Source organism: Phoca vitulina, unplaced genomic scaffold, assembly GCF_004348235.1.
Source record: "Phoca vitulina isolate PV1807 unplaced genomic scaffold, GSC_HSeal_1.0 scaffold2, whole genome shotgun sequence".
NCBI classification, from domain to species: Eukaryota; Metazoa; Chordata; class Mammalia; order Carnivora; family Phocidae; genus Phoca; species Phoca vitulina.
Genome location: NW_022589705.1, coordinates 11,205,163 through 11,220,198, shown reverse-complemented (window position 1 = coordinate 11,220,198; position 15,036 = coordinate 11,205,163). Strand labels below are relative to the sequence as shown.

At 39.9% G+C, this 15,036-nt stretch overlaps 1 protein-coding gene across 2 annotated transcripts in view; it reads right to left on the bottom strand.

Annotated features, from left to right (window-relative positions):
* Positions 1-304: 304 nt before the first annotated feature.
* LOC116643313 (transcription initiation factor TFIID subunit 13) overlaps positions 305-15,036 on the bottom strand; it is a 37,784-nt gene continuing 23,052 nt past the window's right edge. Inside the window, exons 1-4 of one of the 2 annotated variants that reach the window (XM_032422048.1) lie at positions 8,901-8,972; positions 7,958-8,036; positions 4,455-4,552; positions 305-1,556 (exon numbers count right to left, since the gene is read on the bottom strand). In XM_032422048.1, the coding sequence (XP_032277939.1) occupies positions 1,386-1,556; positions 4,455-4,552; positions 7,958-8,036; positions 8,901-8,927 (375 nt within the window). In that variant the 5' untranslated portion in view covers positions 8,928-8,972 and the 3' untranslated portion in view covers positions 305-1,385. Of the gene's footprint in view, positions 1,557-4,454; positions 4,553-7,957; positions 8,037-8,900; positions 8,973-15,036 lie in introns of those variants that run through there. The other variant, XM_032422043.1, reaches the window with a different exon arrangement.

The window sequence follows — 15,036 nt, the reverse complement described above, 5'->3', positions numbered from 1 at the left end:
CTTAGACTGGAGTAGTTTTTCAATTGGTTTTTCCTTTTTTTTTAAAGTAGGCTCCATGTCCAACACAGGGCCTGAACTCATGACCCTGAGATTGAGAGTCACATGCTCTACCAACTGAGCCAGCCAGGTGCCCCGGTTTTTACTTTTTTAAGTAACAAAAAGATCAGTCCAGCTATCTTGAATCTCATTATCAATTCAGGAGGATTGCAAGAATATAGAAAAAAAGTTTTTAGTGAGCTTAAGCAGCCAGAATTATATTACTAGTAATGGGAAGAAAAAGCTGATATATCATAGTCAAATTCAATTATTAATCTAATTTTTTACTTTATTCCTTGTATCAACAGATTAAGAAAGTGAAATTCTACATGCTGATTTATAGATAATGTTTATAAGCAGTACACAAAACAGTTTCACAGAGTAATATTCAGTGATCCCTTTAAATGCAGTTTTAATCCTTATTTTAAACTAAGTGCAATAATTTAATACAATAAGCTAAACACACACAAAACTTGTATATCCTGAACTACAAAAGTGGTTTCCATAGCCATATATGGTTTTAGTCAAGTACACATTTCCACAATGAACAAGTACTAACAAATACATTAATAAAACACTATCCCAAATGCTTATCCTGCCATCAGCTTTTTAAGCAATACCATTCCTACTACTGAAAGCATTTATTTCTAGAAGCTTTAATCTGACCTGGGAAAATTAGTTCTCTTAAAACTTGACAACTAGTACATTATAAGCCCAAAAGGTTTTAAATCAAAAGCCTTCCAATACGGAAGAATTCACATGAAACTTTTAGTTTAAAAAATAATCATTCTTGTAATCTAAAGAATATTAAAAAAAACAAATATCTTAGATAAACATTCCTACAAAAGACTATTTTCTTGTATCATTTTCTCCTTAAAAAAAAAAAAGCAAACCAGTTCACTATCTTTTAATAATCTCTTAGACTACCGTAGTCTAAAAACTTTAGAATACATGAAACATGTCTTAGCAATCATAGTCGAAGGTGCCCTATAGATTTCATATATTAAACAGCTATGGTATAGCCTACAAGGGCACAAATACACCCAATACATAAATACTACTTCATCACTTAGTCAAAAGTCAGAAGGAACCGCATAGTTTGCAAGGTACTTCAACTTACATGTGGTCACTAAAACCCAGTAAGTAATTCAAGTATAGTCCTATAAGGGCAGGCAATTCAAGGCTCAAATATCATTCTAAAATTGAAGACATGAAAATAAAAGCTGAACTTTTTGTTTCTCCATCTTGCATATACATGGCTAGGTATTAGGACCCCAATGTGGAAAATAAACAGTTATGATATATGGTTTCCCCAGAAGATAATGAAGCTTCAGAAAGTACAGAAGGTGTCAAGATCCATAGTTTGCTTCATCAAATGCTTTTCTAGCTCGTTTCAATTCTTCATTCATAGTAAGCAAGTCTTTAACCCTAGCAAACTTCCTTGGGTCCTTTCGAATCAAGAAGACGATATCTTCAACTTGTACCCGACCTTGTCTTCCAATTGACATTGCCTTGTGAGTCTATTACAAAGAAATAAATTAAATTAACTTAAAACAAATCTAATATTTTACTCTTTCAATTTGCATTTATTTAATACTGGTGAGTTTGAAGATTTTCTCTTCTAATTATTATACCTATTCATTTGTGAATTGTCTTCCTATTCATGTCCTTTGTCTACTTTCTACTGTGTTATAGAAATGTTTCTCTTAATGGTTTATAGACATTTTTTAATACTAAGGACATTAGGGGCACCTGGGCGGCTCAGTCGTCAAGCGTCTGCCTTCGGCTCAGGTCACAATCCCAGGGTCCTGGGATCGAGCCCCACATCGGGCTCCCTGCTCGGCGGGAAGCCTGCTTCTCCCTCTCCCATTCCCCCTGCTTGTGTTCCCTCTCTCGCTGTGTCTCTCTCTGTCAAATAAATAAAATCTTTAAAGAAAAAAATACTAAGGACATTAAAACTATCAAATCTATTGATGTTTCTTTTTTGATCTATGTAGCTTTTGTCTTCATTTTTATAATTCTATAATTTCTTTGTAACTGCACATTTCATTTAAGCTTTCTGTCTCAGTAGTTGATAAATAGTGGTAGGTTTTCTTATATTCAAATAAATCTCATCTCCTATCATACATTCATCCTGTACAAAAACAAAGATTCGGGGTCCCTGGGTGGCTCAGTCAGTTAAGCATCTGCCTTTGGCTCAGGTCATGATCCCAGAGTTCTGCGATTGAGCCCCACGTTGGGCTCCCTGCTCAGCGGGGAATCTGCTTCTCCCTCTGCTCCTCCCCCTGCTCATTCTCTCTCTCTCTCTCTTGCTCACTCTCTCAAATAAATAAAATCTTTACAAAACAAACAAAGGTTCATCATAGCATTATTTCTAATGACTAAAAAAGGGGAATCTAAGTATTTAGTAAGGCATTAAATAAATTTGGGCACATCTAATCAATTAACATTATAAAGCCATTAAAATTATAGAGTGTTATGCAAGGACACAGAGGACAGAGTTCTACTTAAGTGAAAAAGCAGGCTCTAAGACTAAATATACTATATGATTTCAATTTAATAAAGTTTAAAAATATGTGCAAAAAAACAAGAAAATATTCACCAAAATCTCAGCATTAGAGGTCTCTAGGTGGAAGGATTACAGATTTCTATTTTCTTTTCTGCATTTTTTTTTTTTTAAAGATTTTATTTATTTATTTGACAGAGAGAGGCACAGCGAGAGAGGGAACACAAGCACGGGGAGTGGGGGAGGGAGAAGCAGGCTTCCCGCGGAGCAGGGAGCCCGATGAGGGGCTCGATCCCAGGACCCTGGGATCATGACCTGAGCCGAAGGCAGACGCTTAACCGACTGAGCCACCCAGGCGCCCCTTCTGCATTTTTTTTTTTAAGATTTATTTATTTGAGAGAGAGAGAGAGGGAGAAAGCACAGAGGGACCGTGAGCGGGAGAAGCAGACTCCGCGATGAACAGAGAGCCTGATGCGGGGTTCGATCCCAGGACCCTGAGATCATGACCTGAGCCAAAGGCAGATGCCCAACTGACTGAGCCACCCAGGCACCCCTTTCCTGAACTTTTTTATACTTCCTATATTTAGTAAATATTACTTTTATAAATGTAAAAGAATTTTTAAAAATGCATACTGTCTGATGCAGGAATTTTACTTCTATTATTCCGTACTAAGGAAATAATCCATAACACAGGGTAAAAATTCATAGGAACAGAACCGAACTCAGTATTCCCAACCCTGTGAATTTATCCAAGGAGATGGGAGGAAATTTCATGAATATGGTCATTCAAAATTATCTATTCACTTAATAATCTGTAAATAACTTATACAAGAAAGAAATGGTTAAATATATTAGGAAACAATTTAAATGAATTTTACTTAACTACTAAAATAATTGTGATTATCGGGGCGCCTGGGTGGCTCAGATGGTTAAGCGTCTGCCTTTGGCTCAGGTCATGATCCCAGGATCCTGGGATCGAGCCCCACATCCGGCTCCCTGCTCAGCGGGGGGCCTGCTTCTCCTCCTCCCTCTGCTTCTCCCCCTGCTCGTATTCTCTCTCTCTCTCTATCTGTCTCGAATGAATAAAAAAAAAAAATCCTTTAAAATAATTGTGATTAGAATATAGGAAGTATGTACTGTAAAATTTTGAGTAAAAAATGCATACCATGATTACCACTATGTAAGCATTGTATACATTTTTTTTTAAGATTTTATTTACTTGGGGCGCCTGGGTGGCTCAACCGTTAAGCATCTGCCTTTAGCTCAGGTCATGATCCCAGGGTCCTGGGATCGAGCCCCGCATTGGGCTCCCTGCTCAGCAGGAAGCCTGCTTGTCCCTCTCCCACTCCCCCTGCTTGTGTTCCCTCTCTCGCTGTGTCTCTCTCTGTCAAATAAATAAATAAAATCTTAAAAAAAAAAAAAAAGATTGTATTTACTTATTTGAGAAAGAGCATGAGAGGAGAGAGGGAGAAGCAAAGCAGGGAGCCCAATGTGGGGCTCGATCCCAGGACCCTGAGATCATCACCTGAGTTGAAGGGAAAGGCTTAAGCGACTGAGCCACCCAGGCGCCCCAGCATTGTATACATTTAAATAAATACTGGAAGGGGGAAACTTACATTAGATGATGAGATTATGGTTACCATTTTTAAATTTTACTCAAGGATCTTATAATTATGTCCTTATAAATAAAATTCAGGAAAGGGTAGACTATTGTATGTGTACACATGTACATGTGTGTATGTTTACATATCTATGTATCTTTAATGATAAATAGTAATCAGTAACTTCCACAAAAAGGCACTCAAATGGATAATCTTATTTCAAAAGGATGGCATAGTTCTAGTCTTAACCAAAAGTTAGAATTTCAAATCTATTACTCAATTAACTGAGACCAATTACAAAAAAATCTTACCATTTCAGTGATGAACTCTATGACAAGGTCTTCAAGAATATCCACTGACTCAGTATAAGGATTCTGGTCATCCCCAAACCCATACATCATACATCGCACTGTAAAAGAACAATCGTTTTTGTTTACTTGAACAAATTTAACAATTTTACCAATACTTTTTTCAAATTAGAAATGGACTAAGATAGAGAAGATACTTGTATAAACGTATTTACATTGTGTCTACAAGCACGGACTTAAGTGTAAAAGATTTTAACCACAATCTCATAACCAACTGTTCCTAACTGTCCTTCCCTAGTAGGAACTCCTGTTCCCTCCCAGCTACTGAACCCTGACATCAATATTCTTTCCCTAACCTCTATTACCTATTTACCCACAACCCTGGAATAACCTGAAGTAGGAAACGCCATGGCAGTGACAGGATGAGTAGCAATGGCTCAGCCCTTACTGGGAGTGTTCTGTGCGTATATGGTCTGGGGTTAGGGGAGGGCAGTGGTGCACTGGAAAAGAGAAGGCAAAATCCTTTCTGATACTAACAGAGGGAAAAGGACATGAGAGAAATTGCTCCAATTACTTCTTATATGAAGAACAGGGTAATCAAATGGAGAAAGCAAACTATGTAGAATCTTGGTATTTCATTCCCTAGATCAATGAATGCACTGCTAACAAAGTCCTTTCAGGCTTCATCTGAAAGAACCATAGAAAATGCAGAAGAGAAAAAAAACTCTAATACAGAGTAATAAAAATAAAACTCATTTAATCCTCACAACAATCCTTTGAAGTAGATACTATTATTATCCCTATTCCATTTAGGTAAGAAAACTGAGGCACTGAGCTAAGTGATTTACCCAAGGTCACACAGATAGTAAGAGATGGAGTCCACGTTTGAACGCAGGTGATCTGGCTCCAGAGTCTATATTCCTATCCTCAACAGTATTACACTTCTTGGTAGTTTAAGGCAGATGGGATCCATATGGATTATCATCCTATAGGCTATAAACCCCCAGTTAGTCTATGGACAGGCTTTGAGAAACCCTTGAACCCTTCTGAAATTATATGTAAAAATTTTATATATTATTTGTGTGTGTGCACTGTTCTGCAAAGAATAATCAACTCTTATCAGATTCTGAAAGGGGTATATAAATGTTAAAAAAAAAAAAAACCTATCATAGGTTGGAAATATTTTGTATCTGAGTGGTGGTTATAAGTATATGTAAATACATAAAATTCATTAAGCTGTTCATTTAAGACTAGTACAATTTAAGTACAGTAAAAACAAAACAAAACAAAAAACCCTAGAACACTTCTAAAGGAAGAAATGAGTACATTAAGAATAATTCCTATTTAGGAGAAGCAAAAGTTGGTCGAACTGAAAGAATTAGGTACACCAGGCCTAGGGAGGAAAAGAAAGGGGTGATCTGGAAGTCAGGCTGGGATAGAGGTATCCCTAGGGTTTAAACTGGCAAGAGCCTTTAGGTCCAGATACAGGGGGTACAAAACAAACACAAGAGCCAATATTTTTTCTCCCTTTTGGATTCTGACAACTTTTTTGCCTTTTCTTTTTTGAGATAATTTCAGACTTACAAAAGAGTTGCAAAAATAGTACAGAGCTCCCAAATACCCTATATCCACCATCCCCTGATGTTAACATCTTATAGAGCCACAGACATTTATCAAAATGAAGAAATTAACACTGATACAAGTACAGAACTTACTCAGATTGTACCAGTTTTTCAACTAATGTCCTTTTTCTATTTCAGGATCCCACACTATTTAGTTAATCATGCCTCCTTACTTTCCACTGAGCAGTGACAGTTCCTCAGACTTTTCTCATCTTTCATGACTATGACACTTTGGAAGGATACTGGTTAGTGATCTTGTAGAATGTTCTCCAATTTGGGTTTGTCTGGTGTTTTCTCATGATTAGACTGTGGTTACACATTACTAGAAAGGGTACCATAGAGGTGATGTGCCCTCTTAATGCATCATATCGGAGGTACGTGATGTTAATATGTATTACTGGTGAACTGACTTTGATCATTTGGCTAACACTTTATTTTTATTTATTTATTTTTTTTAAAGATTTTTTATTTATTTATTTGACAGAGAGAGACACAGTGAGAGAGGGAACACAAGCAGGGGGAGTGGGAGAGTTCTGGAGAAGCAGGCTTCCCGCGGAGCAGGGAGCCCGATGCGGGGCCCGATCCCAGGACCCTGGGATTGTGACCTGAGCCGAGGGCAGACGCTTAACGACTGAGCCACCCAGGTGCCCCTGGCTAACACTTTAGACATTACTTTTCTGCCAGGATTCTCCATTGTAAGCTTACTATTCTTCCTTAAAAATTTGAGTGAGATACTTTGTCATTAACATTGTGATGGGCATAATTCGTAAACTGCATTTGGTTTGTAAAGACACAAATGCCAATGAATGCTTTGAAACTTTGTGTTATAGTAGCAAAAATTTTTTTAAAAAGAAGGTTTAGGAGAACAGAGCTTGGCCATTAAGGTATATCAAGATTCAGGTAAGACAGGAGAAGGCTGTGAAGATTCCAAATTCTTATCATCACAAAAATAAAGCAATCCAAGTAGAACAAAGGTTTCTGCTTAGAACTGACAATGCAAACATCACTCTGGGATGCTCTGGTGTGGAAATCCCCTTCTTAGGCTGATACAAGAAGTAAAAACACAAATGGGAGTAAACAGTATCAAAGATGGATTAAGGAGTGGTCAGCTTTAGGTGAGAAACTGAGATATGGAGGATTTGAGTCGTTAAAAAATATATATATATAAAGCCCTACTGACTGCAGTTTCAAGAGCATTTGGGAACCACTTGTTTGACCCAGCATAAATAAACCATATCTTCATGTGTTGTCTCATCTGTCAATACTCAGCCATAATTGTGTAAAGGACACAGGATGGAGAGCACGTTGTCACAGTGCCTTTCAGGGGCTGGCTTTGACCATCACTAGAAACAGCAGCTCTCCCTCTTGCTGCTGCCAAAAAGAGTCAAACCAGCCTACTGAGGGAATATACTAGAGAACCAATACATTATAATCTCTATGCCACTGTAATGTCTTACACTGTTCACCACCTTTCTGTCTTGTCCAATGCCTTAGTCCAAAGCCCCAACTTAATTCCATACCCTCAGCACCTGTCCCAGGATCCATCAAAACCTCTGACTTGCAGACAAAGGAGTTCTGCTGCAATAGTAAGGGACACAAAAAGTAATGGAGGTATGTTCTAAGGCCCTGAATTGAAACACTGATCACATTTCCTCACTTAAAAAAAAAAAAAAAAGTGTATACACACACCCACTCACCTATACACATATAATTTGGGGTTAGGATCACTAGTATCTATGATTCAGAAACTAAAGAGAATTTTATAGGCAAATCTGAGAATATTGTCCCCACAGAGAAACACATTCAGAACATTAATCTACTTTGAACAGACATGTCCAAAAGTTTTTATCATCTGTAATTAAATCATTGTCAAATATTACTTACATTCTTTAGAAAAAAGTCTCTTCCTTTTACCCTGTCCGCCTTCTGCACCTCCTCCAATTTCTTCATTTTCTTCCTCAAACTATAAATTAAAATGTATATATAGAAATGTCAAGCACTGCATTTGATTTTTTTTTCCATTTTCAACACTGTGTCATGCCAGAGAGCCTAAAACAAGCAGCAAATTATGAAATCTTAGCATTTTAGGAGCCTTAAAGACTATCCAATCCAACTTCCCACTCATGCAGAAATGGCTTCTACAGTGTCCCTAACAAATAAATAATCCTACTGCCTCTCCTGGGAGAGTTCCAATAACCATACTTTCTTTTTTTTAAACCAACTAGTTAGCCTATTACTACACAGTTTTACTATTAAGAGTTGGTATTTTAAAAAAAGGGAGAGAGAGAGTTGGTATTTAATCAAAGTAAGCAAAACTAGTATTTTCTAAGCACTGCTCATACAGGGCTAGGAACTTTCCTCAAATAAGCCTTAACCCCATTTTATGCCACGAAAACCGAGGCTCAAAGTTAAGTAACTTGATCATAGATAACAGAGATTTTGAAATCCAGGTTGCCTGACTTTCGGTCCATTATTTTCCCACAACTTTACAGTAAGTATATAGTTTTGTTACCAGCTGCAGTGTTCTTTCATGAGAGCTAACAAATATTAGCTTTGTCCTCTGATGACCGTCCAGGCGATTGAAAGAGTGTCTAGCAAATACAAACCAAAAGCAAAGAACAAGGAGCCACCTTCCTACTCTTCCTTCACGTCCTGACCCACGTACTAAGAGATGAATCCGAAGGGAAAGGCTAGCACGGCGTGAAGTCCCCGAACTCTCTCGAGTGAATTCGCTAAGGAAAATCTCGAGTGATTCTGAACTCAGGATCCGCCTCTGTACCCCAGGGAGTGAAGAAAAGAGTGGGGTGGAACAGTGGTGGTCACTCACAGTAGGGTCTTCCTCCTCGTCTGCCATGCCACCAGCCAGCCTACACGGCTCCGCCACCTCGCTCCCAGCGGGTTTTACTATTTCCTCTGCCTCACTTCCGGTGACGCGCCGGGCGGGGCGGGGCCTGCTCGGCCAGCTGGGGGGGCGGGGGGAAGATGCGCAGAAACTAACAGCAGAGGCCACGGAGTTTACGGAGGGGGATGAGCTCTACGCTCTGTGATCGGGGTCACGGATTAATTAAACATTAGCCAAAAAAAAAAAAAAAAGGAAATCGTGGGCTGAGCGGTGTATATCTTGTTGTGGCTCTGAATTGGCTTCTACATATCGAATCACCACTTCCTGGTTCGGGGTTGTGAAGCTATGCGTTCTTGGGCTGCCCGAAGAGTGTATTTAAACCAATTTAACAACTTAAGAGTTACACTATTATTAAATGCCAAGCACTATACGGGTTATTGGGTATGTTTTTCTTCGCTATTAGTTTTTAAGAGGAAAACACCACCCCTTAGACTAAGGATTAAGTATTTGTGGGGAGTTTTGTGTTCAGAACAATGAGGAAAACCACTGGCATTAGAAGGCTAAAGCTAGGGATATCAAATGTTCTGCAATGCAAGACATGATGCCACACAAGGAAGGGTCCCACAATATTTCTGAATGTCCTGCTAAAGATTCATGCGAATGAAAAATCTTTAATTATCTGAGCCTAGAACCTAACATTGTTAACGTATAGACACAAAGCATGTCCTATGCTCTTTAACATTTGATTTTCTAGGAATGCAACTGTGAGATAATATAAAATATATATAGTGGTCTCTGCTGCCAGTTCCTGGCACAGAGCTCCTAAAACTCTTGCAATTTCCTAAGTGGTAAGGGGATAGGAGCATCTTTTGTTCTCATGAGGCAATTTAGGGTGGGCTCCTGGCTAATCCAACTAGTCTTTAAGGCTCCTAAAATGCTAAGATTTCATAATTTGCTGCTTGTTTTAGGCTTTCTGGCTGTCACCAGAAAGGCCAAGCCACGATCAGAAGGTTGGAGTTTTCAGCCCCAGCTCCCATTCTCCAGAGATGGGAGGGAGGCTGGAAATGTAGTTAATAATTGATCATTCCTACATGAGGCATAAAAATCCCAATAGTAGGGGGTTTGGAGAGCTTCCAGGTTGGGGAACACATCCACCTTTGGAGAGAATGACACACCCCCAACTCCACAGGGACAGAAGCTCTTCACTTAGGACCCTCCCAGACCTCACTCTAATCATCTGGCTGTTCATCTAAGTAAATATTTCCCTGAGTTCTGTGAGCTGTTCTAGCAAATAAATCCAAGGGGGAGCAAAGTCATGGGAACCTCTGATTTGTAGCCAGGGTGGACAGACATGTGGGCAACCTAGGACCTACTACTTGTGATTGGCATCTAAAGTGGGAGGCAGTCTTGTGGGATTGAGCCCTTCCTTAGCCCATGGGATTTAACACTATCTCCAGGTAGATAGTGTGCAGAATTGAGTTAGACTGTAGGACACCCAGCTGGTGTTACAGACAGTTTGGTGTGGGAAAAGAAGCCCACATTTGGTGACCAGAAGTGTCAGAAGTTAAATGTTCTGTGTAAAAGTAAAGAAGAAAGACACAGGGAGGAATGAACTGAGTTTTTCCCAAAATAGTAAGTACCCTAAAATTGGAGGGATATTGTACTTTGTTTTGTTTGGAACTTACCAAGAGCTGTGAACCATTTCAGGAAATAATGTCACCAAAAGCCACATCACTTGTAATAATTTGAGTAGTCCATACTCACTGGAGTCATTCTGCATTTGTAGCTCTTGCATTCATGGTGATTCTACATATAGGGGCAAGCATCTAAAATCATTATACCCTCTAGTGTAGTCATGCCTGAGCATTCATATCTTGAAACATATTATAATTCACTGTCTGTATTTTACCTTTCTATTACAATAGGGCATTATATATTATTTTTAAATTATTGGATAGTTAGGTATATTTGTTATTTGTTGTCTGTAACAAATTATCCCCAAACTTAGTGGCTTAAAACAAACATTTATCACACAGTTTCTGTGGGTCAGGAATTTGGGTGCAGGTTAGCTGGGTGCAGTTTAGCTGGCTCAAGGTCCCTTATGGTGCTGGTAGGGTGTTTGCCTGGGACTGCAGTCTCATCTGAGGGTATTGATGGGGAAAGATCCACTTCCAAAATCACTTACATGGTTGTCCACAGGATTCAGTTCCTTCAGGTTGTTAGACTAAAGGCCTCAGTTCATCACTGGCTATTGCCAGAGGCCTCCCTCAGTTTTTTGCCATATGGTCCTTTCCATATGGCAGCTTACAACATGGCAGCTGGCTTCTCTCAGCACAGATGAGGGAGAGAATCAGGAACACCCAAGACAGAAACCACAGTTTTTTTTGGTAACCTAACCTTGTAAGTGGCATCCCATCACTTCTGTCCTATTCTATTTAAGAGAATTCAACTAAGTGCAGCCTATTCTCAAGGAGAGGGGATTACACAAGGATGAGTATAACAGGAGGCAGACATCATTGGGGGTTCTCTGAGAGGCTGCCTACCACAGTAGGTTATATGATCTGTGAATGTCATTTCAGAATAATAAAGGAGACATTATAATACTTTTGTTATTTAAGGAAGATCGTTGAGTCTGATAGAGTTGAGAATCGTTGTGTTAGGTAGTGATAAAACTCTGGCCTTGTCCAGGGGTTCAGGTATAAAACATTCACAGTGTCCATTATCAAGGGATAGATTAAATGTGCTGGGTACACACCAAGAAGTACTATGCAGCAATCAGAAGTAATAGACTAACCACATGGACAGAGCTTAGAAACATAGTGCTAAATTTACAAAGAAACACAATGAGATCTATAATGTAAATTAAATATAGAGACACACAAAAAGTAGATATTTTACAGGAACAAATAAGAAAACATATACATAAAAAAAAACATATACATTAAATACATTGAAAGGTTGTGGGGCAATGCACGGATAAATAACAGGTGAGGGACTTTGGAAGGGCCAATTACAATAGTATGTCATGAACTGCAGAGTGTCAATAATTTAACCTTCTGAACCTGAGATTCAAAATATAAAAGGTTAAAAAAAATGCAGTTATGAGCAGAGCAGAAATAAAGCATAGAGAGTGAAAAGTCATTGTGTGCTTCTAGGAAATGTTTCAGGTGGATTACCAGAGCCCAGTTTGTTAGGTGGGGTTGCAGGAAATGAGGCTGGAATGAAGCTGGAGTTAAGAGTGTGAAAGGCCTGGAATGTTCTCTTCAGAGACTGAACTTCACAGTGCAGAGTTCCTGGGAGGTCTTTAAGCAGAAGAGACACACGACCCTATCTTTAAAAAAAAAAAAGATCACTTGAGCAGGGAGACCTAGGATGAGAGATGATTAGAATCTGAATTAAAAAGAAGGAATTTAGGAGGTAGAATTTACAGGACTTTGTGTCTGAATGAATCTGATAGCTATGGAGAGAGAGGTTTACATCCAGATGGATGGAACGTTATTAATATAAATTGGAAAGTAAAATGGGAAATCTATTGGGGTGGGGGGAGAAAATGAGCTCAGTCTAAGCGTCTAGAGATGTCCTATAGGCAGAATGACACGCAGGGCCGGAAATCCACAGAGAAATTGGGACCAAAGAAAATGGTGTGGGAGACATCAACACAAAGGTGAGAGTTTAAAGACTGCTCAGCAATAAAGGCAAGAGAGAAGGGGAGCAAAGGGGAGATCCTTAGAAATGGTACCTCACGAAACAGAAAAGAAGGAATGGTCCAAGAGGTAGTGTTGAAATAGATTTCTAGACCCACGGTGGAGCTATTCCTGCCCCAGGTGCCACGTCAGCAAATGGAAACTTGATTGTTCTGTTTGACCAGAAATGCAGCATATTCCTTAGCCAATCCCCAAATGCCGAGCCAATTCTGGGCCTTCTCACTCCAAACAAGGTTGACTATCAGCCAGCCAATCAGATATTTTCATTTTTCTCTTTCTTGTTCTTTATTCTTTATCCTATAAGTGTTCTGCCTTCCATGAAGTGTTCAAATCCAAGGCCTTTTCCTAAATCTCTTTAATCATTTTTAACTGTAGGAAAAGATAAAGAAGAAAGATGAAGAGGAAAAGAACATATTTCGAAAGCCAAAAGAGAAAAAATTTCAAAAAGAAGCAAGTGGTCAGGAGTGCTCTGTGCCACAGAGATTAAGAGTTTAAGAGATTGAAGATGAGGCCTAGGATTTGACAATTAGGAGGTGGTAGAATAATCTGGACAAAATAGTTTCAGGGCAATAGTGAAGACGGAAGCCAGATTATAAGAGGTTAAGGAATGAGTGTATAGTTGGACAATGAAGGGTAGAAAAGCAAAGAGAGGAAAATAGCCTTAAAGGGCAGTAGGCTCAAGGAAGATGGACTTTGAATAAATAATTACCAAATGAGTAAGGCTGTGAATTTGTGCCAGACACTTAGCTAACTGCTAGAAAAAGTCAGGTTTTTATTATGGCAAAAAAGTGGAATGAGCTTCTAAAGAAAAGGTTAATGACAAAAGAGATTTGTTCCCAAAAGAATGGAGTCAGCAGAGAGGCAGACAGCAGTAGCTGATAGAAGGGAGCAGTAGAGCTGAGTTGTGGGAGAAAAATTTGGACAGAAAGGCAGTGGGAGGGGCTATAAGAAATGAAGAAAACAGGAGGCTGGGTGGTGGGCTTGAGGCATATATTAGGATGGGATAGGAGAGGGCAGGCAGGTAGTACCAACTAGACCCCAAATCCAGGAGAAGCTAAGCAGTCCCACCCTCACCCTGCCACCCCCCCTCCACCCCACCCCTCACTCCTTCCCCTCCACCCCAGGGTACAGACTTCAGTGCCACTCCCTGTTTGGGGTTGAGTGAGGTAGTGTCATTTTTTTAAAGTGGCTTTCAGAATTTCCACAATAATCTTGTGCAGTCTTAACCATCTGCTTCTTTACTAAAGAATACCTATACCGTTTGGTTAAACTTGCTCCGGGGTCAGATGAGTCGGTTTTAAAATCCTAGCTGTACTTGGGGTGCCTGGGCGGCTCAGTCAGTTGAGCATCTCACTCTTCCTTTCTGCTCAGGTCATGATCTCAGGGTAGTAGCCCTGAGTTGGGCTCCACACTCAGCATGAATCTGCTCAAGATTCTCTCTCTCCCGGGGCACCTGGGTGGCTCAGTCGTTAAGCGTCTGCCTTCGGCTCAGGTCATGATCCAGGGTCCTGGGATCGAGCCCCGCATCGGGCTCCCTGCTCAGCAGGAAGCCTGCTTCTCCCTCTCCCACTCCCCCTGCTTGTGTTCCCTCTCTCGCTGTGTCTCTCTCTGTCAAATAAATAAATAAAATCTTAAAAAAAAAAAAAGATTCTCTCTCTCCTCTGCCCCTCCCCCTACGTTATGCCTGCACACACACACACTCTCTCTCAAAAAAAAAAAAAAAAAAAATCCTAGCAGTACTACTTACCAGCTATGCTACTTTTGAGACAACTTACTCGACCTCTCAATACATCCCTTCCTTATCTGTGAGATGGAGATAAGTTACTAACCTTCTAAGGTTATTAGGAGGCTCGGATGTGTAAACACCCGGAAGGTGCTTTGAACTGTACCTGGCAGGTAGTCAACATTCTGTGTTAGCTGTTTTTATTCCAGAACCTATCTTTCAGCAGCATCTTCTGCTGTTCTCCTTCATGAACTCCCCATTCTAGTTCCACAGACCACATTCAATTATGCACACAACAAAATATTCACAAGCACCTGTAAAATGTGCAGCACTGGTATGGGACTGGGGATAAAATGACAAACATTGAAAATACACAGTCCCAGGCTCATGAACCTTACAGTGCAGCAGAGGGACATGAACTGAATAGATATTGTATGATCCTATCAGAGCATGATGGGGGAAGGCAACCCAAGAAGGTCAGAGATGCCTTCTGTGAGCAGGTGAGGTTTGAGCTGAGACCTGAGGGATGCCTGGAGTTAGCCAGTGAAGGAGAAAGGCAAGAGTGTGCTGTGCCCCAAACTTATCCTGTGCTTTCCCATTTCCATGCCTTTGATCACTCTACTCCTTTCCCACTAAAATACCTTTTTTATTGAAATGCTACATGCACCTTTCCAGCCCAGCTAAAATGTCTGCA